General features: G+C 44.1%; 1 protein-coding gene across 4 annotated transcripts in view; it reads left to right on the top strand.

Annotated features, from left to right (window-relative positions):
- The window catches only part of TACC2 (transforming acidic coiled-coil containing protein 2), a 124,390-nt gene that overhangs the window by 78,935 nt on the left and 31,975 nt on the right, over positions 1-13,480 (top strand). For all 4 annotated transcript variants that reach the window (XM_027906195.1, XM_027906192.1, XM_027906193.1 and 1 more), the window contains 2 exons: positions 3,392-3,555; positions 11,128-12,451. In XM_027906195.1, coding sequence (XP_027761996.1) covers positions 3,392-3,555; positions 11,128-12,451 — 1,488 coding nt within the window. The remainder of the gene's footprint in view (positions 1-3,391; positions 3,556-11,127; positions 12,452-13,480) is intronic.

Here is a 13,480-nt window from a genome sequence, read left to right on the forward strand (position 1 = left end):
CTTTTTTGCCTGATATATTCAAAACCCAAAGGATACAGCTGGAGAGATATGCCATGTTAGAAAAGCAATCTCCCACTAGTTTCCCAGGCTGGCTAAATAGATGTGTGAATGTATATTCCTTCCTGAAGCTCTTACTTCATCACTGCCCCTCAAACCAGCCCTGCAGGGCTCAGGCTCTGCCCTTGCACATCCCACCTCCACAACGTCGTGAAAAGGGGCCAGCAGATGAGTTCTCCACGTCTGAAACCCAAGCATCCCATCTCATCCCACTTCATCCCTGGCTGGGGCTTGGGAATAATATTCCAGATGGTCCAAGGCCCTTTTCTGTGAGATCCTGCCCACAGCTGGGCCCGTGGTGGCTGCTCCCTGTGCAGCTTTGAATCGGTGCCGACTCTCACGGCGTGGCGCAGTTTGGCAATCATCTGTTTCGCAACCCAGAACTTTGCAGCAGCGTTATTTCCCTTTGTTCCCTGTATTCCCTGAATTTCTCAGGGAAAAGGCATTAAGAGCTGAAGTGGCTGAAATGTGTCATTTCCTTCTCGCAGGAAATCCTGTTGTTCTGGGAAAGTCTTTTCTTACAGTTTTAACGTAGGACTGTAACCTTAAAAAAAAAATAAAAATAGCTTATGTAAGAGAGACCATCCATCACTAAGGAAAACTGAACCCAAATCTCATTTTTCCAGGATGCAGGTCATGCAGACTTGGGAGCATAGTGCTGTTATGTGCATCCAGGTTTTATGCCCTCACTCAGATCCCACGCTGTGACAAAGAAGGTTTTCCCAGTGTTGAGCTTCCCTTTGTGTTTCTCTGTTAAATACCCTTTTTTTTTTTTTTTAATGAGCACAATTGCTTCCCATAACCAACACAGCAGCATTTGAGTTATGGTTAATACGGTTCTTACTTGATTGTAATAGCTGAAAATTAGGAGTATTGCATCAGAATCTTTTGGAAATTATTAACTATTAGCAAAACCAAACTTTGTGTGGGAGCTGAGGCACCTCAGCTGTTTGTCCACAGACTCGGGAGCTTCTCTAGAGTGAAGACTCATGCAGTGAACAAAAAAGAACAGATATTTCTCTTTAGTTCAAGTGTTTATGCCCACCTCATCCAAGGAAGAGACCCAGTAAACAAAGGGAGCTCATTCAAAAGGGAGGTACCCAATTCTTCTGCAGTAACTGAAGAAGGACACAGAACTGCTCCATCAAACCAGTTTAACAAAGCAGTTACTAATATGAGTAAAGTATGAAAATAGAGGGAGGTTTGTCTGTTCCAGTTTTATATATGTGTATATATATATATTTACTCTATATGTTACATATGCTATACAGACAGTTTGGAAAGAAGGATTTGAAATGTTATTGTTTCAGTGTTACAAAGCAAGACTTTGAGTCTGAAATGAGGAGAGTGGAACCATTAATTAAGTGCAGCACAATGAGGAACTATGTGAAAGCCTGACAGAGATGGATTACCTTTCATTTTGTTGGTTTAGATGATAACTTCCTAGGTTTATTTTTATGACACTGGGAAAAATATCACACAGCTCTGTTTGTCTTTGATTCTTCAACTTTAATGTTTCCTGAACCAGCTCTGTGGAAGGAGGAGAAAGGGTTTGTTTGTTGAATACCTATTGTGCAGCTTTGTTTACAGAAGCCCTTTGTTTGCAGCTGTTCCTAAACTTAAAATATTTTATGCTTGGAACAGGGTGCTGCATCTTTGTAGGGATATGGTTTAAAATGATGCAGCCCATGTGTTTCTGTGTGACTGTTCTGGGACCTGATGAATGAGTGTGGTCTAAGAGGTGACACAAAGAAGGTATTTTGGGGAAGCTGCAGCAACAAGGATCATCCAAAGCCAGACACACTTCTTTGAGCAGTTCCCCAGGCAGCAACATAAATTTGTGGAGAAAAAACCCCAAACTCTAAACACTCCCAAGCAAGGCAAGCAGCTGGAGTTACCACCCAGCAGAAATCCTTTTGCTCTGCTCAGGAGTAGAGGTGATGAGACAGTCGGTGTCAGGCCGTGACATGTGCCCTGTGAGGAGGTGGGAGCTCTCACTGGGATTCTCCTGAAGCAGCTGGGGAGAATCAGGTCTGCTGTGCTCCTCGAGCTGTCAGGGGGGACACTGGGGGTCTTTTCTTCCCCAGCCCTCTGAAGGCTTCATGCTGTGGTAGATTTAGGCAAATGTAATGGAATGCAAATCCTGTGCTTGTGCCTCTCCTGACATCGAGCCGCTTATAATAATTGCGAGTCTCAAGAAAGCAGACAGAGTCTGGCAGCTCAGAGTTATCCTTTAACTCAACAGAATGAGAAGAGTCCTTGGTTTTGGATGGCTTGTGGAGTGCTTTTGGGAGATGAAATGGCTCTTCATTTCATGGCAGATTTTGTCCCCTTGCATGGAACAGCCATGAGGAGCAGTGGAGACTGCAGGCTCACACAGAATCCCTGGAAAGAGGCAGATCAGTCCTGTCCTTCAGCAAATGGCCATGTTCGATTCACTTCATCACAGACCAACAGTCCAAAACTGCATCTGACCACCAGAAATGCTTATTGAATCAGTGCCTATTGAGTATGACACCACTGTTGCCTCATTCCTTGTTCCCAAAAGAATGCCTCAAGAAGAAATGTTTAAAATTTGGGCTCAGTTTGATTAAAGAACAAGTAAGACCTATAGTTTCCAGACCTAGAAGGACAGTGACCTATGGCTGTACAGCTGTAACAGGTGTGTCCTTGAATGGTTTAGATCTTCACTTAATGTTTAGGTTACTCATAATTTTGTAGACCTGCTGCCTTTCAAGCTGGTGTTTCATTTGAGTGGCTCCATTTTGGGTGCTCGCTGCTGTTTTCCTTGCTGTGCTGCCACCAACCCATTGTGGTCCCTGTGGTTTTTGTGTCCCTGGGAGCACGTGGTGCTCCAAAAAGGCCATTGATAATACCAGGATTCCGTGCTGTCTTACCCTGTGGAACAAGGCCTGTTTGAAAAGGGCTGTGGTGAAATTCCATGGGAAGCACAGGATGCTCAAGGGTGTGCTGCACCTCAGATGTCTCCGTGTCTGCTCTCTCTCGCCCTCGAGAACATACACATAAATTTGGTGCTATTTTAGATGGGGATTTTTTCATTTTGGTTTTGTTTCTTTTGAAGCTGTGAAAGTCTCTTGAGAAGATCCTTTGCACTCGTGTAACACAAGTGACGTAAATGCTTGTATAGGGAGCAAACCACAGCCATGAAACTCTGCTCTGCAAACCATACAGCAAAATCTCCTTTGGGAAATGCAGAGGCAGCCTGATAGCTGAGATCTGGTGCCATCAGCTCAGGAAACCCGGCATTCCCAAGCCTGACCTGCAAACGTGGATCTTCACTGTGCTCACCAGTCTCTCATTTGATTTTCCCCAGGAGCTCTGACTCTGAAGAAGCCTTTGAGACCCCGGAGTCCACTACACCTGTCAAGGCACCACCTTCACCTCCACAGCCAGCCCCTGAAGCAGCAGCAGCAGCTGTGGTTGTTGCAGACATAGCAGAGCAAGAAATAAAACCCCAGCTGCCCTTAGAAGACACAGGTAACAAGGATGTAATGGGTGGCACGGGTTACTGAGGGAGATGAAGCTGCAGGGGGGTGTTTTTCTAAGCACAAGCAAGGAATTGATGCTGTTAAATTGTCTTCTGGAATATTCATTTAGTGTGTTCTGGGCATTATCCATGCTGGGTTAAATAAACAAATATAACCCTGTTGCACCTGGAACAAAGTTTGGGAAAATCTGTCCATAACATTTGACAAATGGTAAAGAAAAGAGGAGTTTTCTAGGAAAACCTTTTTTTTCCCCTTTTGAATCAAACTTCTTCCTGTAGGATCTTTACAGAATCAGATAACTAGAAAAAAGAAGTGTGGGGTGCAGGTGTAGTACCTGGGTAAGCACTGTTCACTGTGACAATCAAAAAAATGTCATTTTCGAATGTGTTGTTACCTGGAACAGGAGGTGATCCAAAAGCCCATCAGAACAGTAGAAATATTGATATTAGTGTTATGGGAGGAACATGGGGGAATGTATGACTGTATGTATAGTACACATACATAAAATTGGTACATAAAATAACCTTTAAAAAAGGAGACTCGTCTTTAGAAACCAAATAAATGCTTTCCCCAGAAAAGTGTTCTTTGTTCTCCAAATTGAGTAATGGAATATGAGTGAGTAGAAAGCATGCTATCAGCCCAAAATAGCTTTGTTTGGGCTGTCAGATGACAGCTCAGCAGTCTAAGACTGAATTCCCCATTATGCTCTCTTTTTTTCCCATCTGAAAGTCAAGGTAATATTACTCCCAGCAGACTAAAGCTCGCTTGTATTGCCTTCAGAAAGATGCTCTGGCATCCCACCCTTCAGAGGAAGGGAGCACCTGAGATTTGTAAATGCTCCTGGTCGAAAGGAAGAGGATCTGCAACAGCTCACAAAGTTTTATTGGCAGATTGGAAATGGAAATTGGGACGTTAGTCCTTGACTTCCCAGTGTAAGAATGGGGCAGTGGGTTTTGGATAAAGAGATAGGTAGAAGGAGGAGAGAGGTGGGTTAAAGAGGGAGAGACAGAGGAAGAAAATGAGAGATGCCCAGTCCTGGCTCCAGCACTGATCCAGCTGTTGGGGTGTCCAGGGTTGCACCCAGGCTTTGTGGGGGGACCATTGTATGGATAAGTTTTCCCTGCCCTGGAGATGAATTTCTTGCTTTCTCTGCAGATTAGTTACCATGCACAGTCTGTTCTTCTGGGCTTTTCTGGAAATGGGTCAGAGAACTTCAGTGGTCTCTGATGGTCTTGATTCCCCTCTCCAGTCCATGCCCACTGCTTGGCTTCACTCCTGTACTTGTGCCATGCTGTGTTTATCTCCAGGAGATAACAAGGATGTTTGTCCCAGCAAACTGCTGCCCGAACTCCCTGTGGCTCTTTCTCCAGCCGCATTCTGTTCTTTCTCACAGTGTGTTGTTACCCACAATCTTCGCTCGTTATTGCCAGCAATCTCTTCTGGGCTTCTGCAGTTGTCTTGCTTTGCCAGGCAGTGTTTTAGAGCTTCCCTTTCCACTCAGGAAAGGGAATGTTTAGCAGTGGGCAGAGCAGTGTCCAAGGCTGGTGTGTGTATTGTAAAGGCTGCCCAGCTCTGACTTAAACCTGCAGGAAACTGTCAAATAAGCCTTGCAAATGTCTTGATCCACCTACAGCATTTCTGGGAGTTATCCTTTAAGGAATGCTCTTCAAGATCGTGATTTATGATTCAGTTTTGTAAGCAGCCTGAAAGACGTTCAACAAACTGACTCCACAAAATAAAAATTAAACACTCAGGCATCCTGACACTTTTTCCTTTCTGTTGTTGCAGTTCCCCTTTCATTGTAGCAAAGGTTACTCACTCTCCATCTTCTTTTCTTTTTCTAATCTTTGGCAATGTAGTGATCACAAAATAAGTGCTGAGAGAACAAAAGAACGCATATGCTGAACAGGGTTGGAGTGTGTCTTTAATTACTGCAGTAGATTATCTTCAAGCCCTTGATTACACATGTGCTTCCCTGGCACGTGTGACTCTTGACTCCTTACATCCCAGCCCCCCTGCCTCCCTTCTCTCAGATATTTCTGAAGTAAATAGAAGTAAAAACTGAATATATCCATTCATAGCCAGTGTGGACTGTATTGAAGGCCACTGGATGGCAGAGGTGAAACCATTTCATTTGCAAATCAGATTGACCATGGGAGGCAAGTTACCACAAAGTGACAGAGCTGTGTTCAGTGTTCCAAAATGATGCAGAACGCAGTTATACAACAGGGTAATTTATTGGAGGGGGGGGGGAAAAAATATGCCTAACACAGAAAAAATTCAAATGTAGGAGAGCAACACAAAGCACTCATTTGTTTTGGAAATCTTTAGAAGGAATGAATAATACTAAGAGTATAGCTTAGGTGTTTAGAAATGGGAAAAGTTGAACTCTTTGTACTTTTCTAAACCACTTGGGTATCTGGCAGTTTATTCACCCCGTGAGTTACACACGTGGCTGCTCGCAGAGGGAACGAGACCCTTCCCTGGGTGTGACGGGCAGAGCTGCAGCTGAGTCCCTTGATGGTATCACACAGCTCAGTAACCAGGTTTCAGCACAGGAGGAGTGGGGAGCAGGGGCAGCTGGAGAGCCTGGCACTGGCACAGGGAGAGGCAGCGCTGCCCGCTGGGTTTCTGCTCCACCAGCCCCTCGGCTTTGTCTCCGGCACGAGCTTGGTGACAGAGCGCGCGTTTGGGTGGAAGGAGGAGGCACAGTGAGTGTTTCAAGGAGCATTTCATCCCTAGCTGACAGTAATCACTCATGCAGATGGCTGCAGTTGTGCTGCACAATACCGTTAGGACGGCAGCTGGACCCCACTGCTGGAAAGCCAAGAGGAGAGTTTTTAATTAGACCGTCTTCGATGCTGGTTTAATAAATATGATGAAAGGGAACTAGAGCTAAACTCATCCTGGGTTTGTGCCAGCTCCTGGTGGGGTAAAACCTGCTGCATGGCTCCTGTCCATCGACAGCAGAGCACAGGAGGGGAGTCAGTCTGAGGGCAAGTCTGGAGGGGAAGAGGAGTAACAGAGCATGTATGGAAACTATCCCTGAACCCCGAAAGTGCCACCAGCAAGCCCTTCTATTCCTCCCTAAATGAACTGTGGGAAATGTGGGTTATGCTCTTTGAGGCAAATTTGAGAGTTTGAGATTGCATTTATTATTTTTTAATCGCTATTTTGGTAATATTTTATATTTTTGGTTTTTGTCTCATCAGCTGCTTTTGAATAGCAGTGACCTCTTGTTCCTTGTTTCACCAGAGCACCAGAAAGTCCTCCAAGCTTTTTCTCTCAAATGCCCCTCTTGCTGGCCAGGAATTCCTGCCTGGGCAGGGCTGTTTCTTCTCCTACCCCCACTGCCTTCCCCAGTTGATGAATGAATGCAGATTATGTTCACAGGGCAGATGTGAGAGCTGGAGAGCCCTCTGTGCGTTACAGACCAACAATAAGGATGTGGGACACCTACATTTGGGTCCTTCTGGTGCCAGGGAAATTGAGGTCAGGCTTTCCTGTAGAGACTTGATGGCCCAGACAAAAACAAATGAATTTTTGGTGTGGAAAACATTCTTCTTCAGTGGTTTTCCTCTTGAAGCCTGACACAGAAAAATTGAAAAGAAACTTTATATGCAAAGTCTTCTCTCAGAATAAGTGACAAAAGTACTTTTACAGAACTTTTTTAAAAGTGCTGCTAATTGATTTTCTGACTTCAAAGGCTTCTCATAACAAGCAGGGACTAGAAATAAACTGTCTCAAATTTTCTAGTGTTAGGTAATCACGATTCCTGTATGCTTTCAGCAAAGTGTGCTTTTCTCCTGAGTTATTTCCTCCTAACAGAGTATGTGGGTGCATACTGTATGCGTTTTCCAGGGGTTTACCTTTGTTTGCTTTTCTCTAGAAAACACAACTAGAATTTAATTTCTTCTGTATTTACTTTTTTTTTTTAGATCTGGCTAAATTTTGTTTCCAAGCCTTTCAAAATAGTGTTTCATTTTGTTTTGCAGCTCAGCAGTGTTAAGGCCTATTTTACAGCTTATTGGGGTTTTAGAAATACTTCAACAAAGAAACCCCTTTCCCTGGATACTCCTGCAGCTCCTTAAGCAACTGCTGCCACTGAGTTTCTGCATTTCTTTCCTGAGGCTGTAAAAAGCTGTAAATCCTGATACCCATCCTGATCTAATCTTCAGATGCCTCCTATCCTTTCATATTCAATACGAAGCAGTTTAATGAAAGTTTGATGTCCTCATCAGTGAACAGTTCAAGGCACATGCATGGGATTTGCTGCTGTTCAGATCATTTATGGATCCCTGTTGGAAGAAGGCTGAGTTAGCTGAGGTGTGTGTCTGCCTCCCTGTTCTTGTGGGACATTAAAGCTTTACAAGCACCTGTAGTGCCATGTGTTTTGTAATGTCCAAAATAAGATGTCTGTAGTTAACTAGAAACATTTCTTTATTCTGGTGTTTTGTTTTTGTTTTTTTTTTGTTTTGTTTTGTTCACTAACAATGAGAATTTGTTTTATATGCTAATGCACACAGCCTTAAAATATCTTATTAACATTCTCAGGCACACTGTGAGATTCTTGGAGCTGTCCTGTGCAGGGCCAGGAGTTGGACTCTGATGATCTCAGTGGGTTCCTTCCAGCTCAGGACAAACATTCTTTGACTTTCTGGCAATTTTTGGTTGTGCCTTAACGGGTGCCAGGTGAAAATGTCACAAGCATTAAACGTGCCATGTAGCTCTAATCTTTAGGTCTCATCACCTGGGTACAAAACATCTGGGGGTTTTTGGTGGTTGTTTTTGGGTCTGAGGTTATTTTTCGTGGTTTTTATTGAAGTATTGTAGTAACACTGATTTGCTTGGTTTTGTGTTGCAAAAGGACAAATATCACTGCTCTCTGAATAGGCTGGTAATGTCAGGAAAGAGTGATCTTCATATCTTCTGTAGTAATAAGGTTGTGGGTACTGTTTGTATCTTCTCCTCCAACAATTCAGGGCTGAGCCAGCAGTGCCAGGAGAGTCTGACAGTAGCATTTCCCTTCCGCCAAAAGCCATGTTTTCTGAGGCAGTTTCACGTCTTGTTTCATAGAGAAACAATAAAAATATCACGGTGCAATGCTCTGCAGAAATCCATACCTTGAGTAAAGGATGTGATTAGGAGGAAGTTGTGAAATGAGCATTTAAAGGAGATGAAAGCCCTGCACTATGTGGAGCACACCGAATCTGAATGCTTGGAGTAGCTGGAAAACCTTGTACGCTCCCTCTGCGTGACGCTTCCCAAACCTCAGCCTCTTATTTACAGTCCAAGTCCTGCAGGGACAGTGCTTTATTTTATTTTATTTTGTTTTGATGCATGTTTGTACTGCTTTGAGCAGGGGCCCCAGCCCTGTTGAGGGCTTTGACGTAGGCTGGAATGAAAGCAGTGCATAACTGCCGATGATTTCTTATTCAGATCCTGCTTTTATTTCATGCTGACCTACATTTGTACTCTGCTGACATCCCAGAGCTGCGCTGCTGTTTATTGTGATGTATTCCCCTGAAGTGTCTTCCATTCTTCTTTCGGGGTAGTATGGACAGATTAGGCTAATGCTGGAGGTTTATGGCACTCTCTGAGTGCCCTTAACAGGAGTCCCATCAGTGTCAGAAAGTGATGGGTCTGTCAAGTGAGCACCACCAAACGAAGCCTAATTAATGGCCCCTCAGCCAGGCTGAGACTGAGCCCAACCCAGTGGGGACTAAGGAGAAAAATAAACTGTCCTGAAGTACTGCCACATTATTAGCATTCATTTAGCAGAAAAACACATTAAAATACTGTTTTAATTGATGTCTTTCAGTGAACTTCCACGGTCTAACAAAGAAACTGAGTAGCTGTCATTCCTTTGACAGTCTCTGGAAATACATGGTGCCACTTTAAGGAACTGCTTTGGGAAATGTGTCCAATTCCCTTAAATCCTTTCTGTCCTCTACACCCACAAATAATAATTCTTGCAGTCTCTGCGCAGACATACAATTTCTTCCGAAATTACCTTCTGAAACAAAGGAAATTTTATTTTTCTGTTCTTAATCCAGCCATGGCTTCTCACTAAAAGTAATATTTGGTTGCTCGTATTGCTTTTATGAACAGTGTTAATGAATGTGACTGGGCAAAATGGGAGTTATTTTGCAAAACATGTCAGGATTGGGATGACAAAGAAGTGTGGAAATGTCTCTGGAATCATTTAGGGCCGAGCGAAGCATTCATTTTCGTTGGGCTGTTTTCCTGCATAATTGCATAATTACAAAAAAAAAGATGACAACATGAAGAAGGCTGTGTTGCTACAATAGGAAACACGAGGGCATCTTGGTGCTCAGTGAGAGCTCTGAGCAGCTGGGTTAGCCCAGCTGAGCTGTGAGCTGAGCAGAGATGCCACAGGGACACGGACACACCGACAGAGGTGACCGTGTTGCGTTCACGCCGGTGGCAGTGCAACGACAGCAGGAGCAAACCGTGTTCAGGGTTTGTAAAACATTTGAATAATCAACCTAATGAGCTGGAAGGCAGCAAGGACCATCTTCTTAATCCTTTCCTACCTATATATATATTTTTTTTTTTTGGTTTTCTGTCTTTTTCTGCTTTACCAGTAGAGTTGTTATACCCCAAGTGAAGAGACTTTTATAAATCATTTTAGGATTCCATCCAGTAAGAAGATCTTTAATTACAGTGAAAAGCTGTTTGGATGAACACTTCTAGCATATAAATCTCTCTACAAAATTTTCTTTTCATCAACAAGTGAGAACTACTCTTGAAAAAATCTGTTTTAAATAATCTGTAGGGAGCATCTAGTGATCTTTTTAAAAGAAGATTTTTCAGCTGAAAATATTTGTAGAGTTCTCTAACTCACTGGGGCTTTTTTTTATCTTTACCATAATTTATTTCATATTAAGTTCTCAGTGATTCATCTCTCATTATAAACTTCTAAGTATGAGGTCAAAGTAGAGTGTATTGACTGCTTGGGGCAAATAGAGGAGCAGCATTGATGGTTGTGGAGAGGAAACCAATTTCCTCCGGGAAAATTGGTAAAAATAGCATATGGGAAACAAAACTTAAGGTCAACATGTAATTACTGAAGCACCAGTCAATTTACAGCAAATTTACTGCCTAAGAGCTCTGACATAGTGGTGTGAACTCTTTATAATAGTAGAAAATGGGATTAACGTGCTTGATGTGCAGTTTTCCAGGTATTTGGAATATATAGCATGTTACAGTAGTATCCCTTTCTTTAAATGATAGTTTAGAAGAGATGCTCTAGGGACTATTGTAAAATACATATTTTGCCTTTTCGTGAAGCTTGCCTTGAATCCTTTTCTGGGGAGAACAGTTCTGCTTTTTCCCTTAATCTAGTTCATTTATTGGAAATGTCACTTCGGCTTGCATGTCCTTAAACCACTGCTCAGTCCATTTGTTTGGTTTTAATGACTTTTAGTAGTCCAAACAAGTGCTGTACATTTACTATATTAGATTATGGTCCAACTCACTAAGCCCTCATTTAAAAATCGTGTTTAAAGTTCACAGAGTTTTCTGCTCGTTCCCACAGGGTTATGCTCAGAAGCTGAACCCATAACCGATGTGTCACACGCTGAACCCGTTCAAGAAAGCCCTTTCCGTCCCCCCTGCCATTCTTTCTCCACTGTCTTCGACGAGGACAAGCCCATAGCCAGCAGTGGGACTTACAACTTGGACTTCGACAACATCGAGCTGGTCGATTCTCTCCATGCCTTAGGACCGAGCTCTGCGGAGCCCAAGAGCCGCGACCCCAAAGCAAATGTGCGACGAAAATCCACTGATTCGGTCCCGGTTTCCAAATCCACGTTGTCTCGATCCCTCAGCTTGCAGGCCAGTGATTTTGATGGAGCGTCTTACCTCGGCAACAGCGAGACGTTAGCGCCGTCAGCAGATGTGTACGGTACCGGTTCGAGCAGTGCTTCCAGTACCCTTAAGAGGACAAAAAAACCCAGACCAGCTTCCTTAAAAAAGAAGCAGCCAGCCAAAAAACCTCTGGATGCTCCACTGGTGAAGGAAACACCACAAGAACCTCCTGAGCTTGGCCAAGCAGCTTGTGCCCTGGGTGAGGAGAAAGGAGCATCTGAGGGCAAGGCTGACCCGGTGAAGCCCGAATGTACCGAACCTTCCAAAATCTCTGCCGAGAGAGAGGAGGCCCCGCCTGTGCCTGAAGGATCCAACTCCTCTTTGGATCCCGACCGTTTCGAAGGGATTAGTGCATTTAGCAGCGGAGGCAGCAAAGTGCAGAACTCTCCCCCTGCCAGCAAGAAAACGCTACCTCTTACAACGGCACCGGAGGCTGGGGAGGTGACTCCGCCGGACACCGGGGGACAAGAGGACCCTCCGGTCAAAGGCGTCGCAGTGAGGCTGGAGTTCGACTATTCTGAAGAAAAAGGGGTGAGCGAAGACCAGCAGGAGAGCACCGCCCCTCCCAAAAAAGCAGGTAAAAAGCCAGGTGCTAAAATGCCGCTACGGAGGCCAAAGACTAAAAAACCGGTGGAGAAGCTGGACAATGCTCCGACCACTCCGACCAAGTCCCCCACCGATCCGAACGAAATCCCCATCACGAAAGGCTCTTACACATTTGACATTGACAAGTGGGACGACCCCAATTTTAACCCCTTCTCGTCTAGTACAAAAATGCAAGAGTCGCCCAAGCTGCCTCAGCAAACGTACAGCTTTGAGCCAGACATGTGTGAGGACTCCATCGACCCTTTCAAGTCTTCTCCTAAGATAGCCAGCTCGCCCTCCAAATCCCCGGCTTCCTTTGAGATACCAGCCAGTGCCAACGAAACGAACGGGACAGAAGGAGACAGCCTGAACAAACCCGCGAAAAAGAAGAAGACGCCACTGAAAACGTAAGTTAAAGGGCAGAGATGTTTCTAGAACAGAGGCAGCACATTCCTACCCCGTAGCACGTGGTTCATATTTCAATATCTGAGTGCTGGTAGCCGCAACTGGGGGGCTGTACCTGCTCTCCCTCAACCTGTTGTGTCAATAGCTTGATGCTTCCAAACCAAAAGGGAGAACCAGGGCTGCCATGCCGGATCAGGCAACTGATATTTTTGAAAGTTTTGGGCTCAGTGTGGTTTTGAACCTGATTAAGTTGGAATTTTATCAGTTTTGCTCCCGATTTTCTGTGACCTCATCTTGGGAATGTGATGCTGTTTAAGATGATCAGAGTTTCACACCAGTAAAGACTGTTTTACGAATAATTGGTTTTGAGAGTGGGATGTGAAATAATAAGACAGTGGCAAATTTCATATTGCACATATTGAGGTTTACCTGAAATTTAGTGGTAATTTAGGTGGGAATTAAGATCCATGCTAAGCTAACACGTTTTCCAAGGCTGCAGTCAAAACTGATTTGGTCCAAATCAAGAAGACTTAAAAGTCTGACAGCAAAAGGAGAACTCTTTGATTCGTACTGGGGAAATGCAGAGATATCAACAGATCCTTAAGTTTGATATTTGCAGCCAGACAGAGTCTTCTTATGTCTTTCAGTAGCTGGAGTTGGTGGATCCAAAGTGTGGGCCTCTTGAGTTCACCCATCTGCTTTGAATATTAGAACAAATTCCAATGTTAATTTAGGGGCAAAATGAGTTCACAAAGAGTTTTCCAAACCACATTCATCCTTGGGAAAATCCATCATGAGAATGCCCTGTCCTACAGTCACGAAAGTTTCACTGCTGGTCTTTATCGTGGTGGAGGAGAGAAGCTCCCCCAGCACAGGGCTCACAAGTTCAGGAGGGCTGCAGGAATTCCCAGCCCTTGCTTGTCCCTACTTTCGCTGTGTTGTGTCTCTGCTCACTGCAGCCCCCTAACCTACTTTTGCAAGTGTTTTTTTTGTTTTTTTTTTACAAAGAGGAGACTCTGCAGATTAATACA

This window comes from Empidonax traillii, unplaced genomic scaffold, assembly GCF_003031625.1.
Source record: "Empidonax traillii isolate 1590-97213 ecotype Southwest subspecies unplaced genomic scaffold, ASM303162v1 scaffold1257:size348801, whole genome shotgun sequence".
Taxonomy (NCBI): Eukaryota; Metazoa; Chordata; class Aves; order Passeriformes; family Tyrannidae; genus Empidonax; species Empidonax traillii.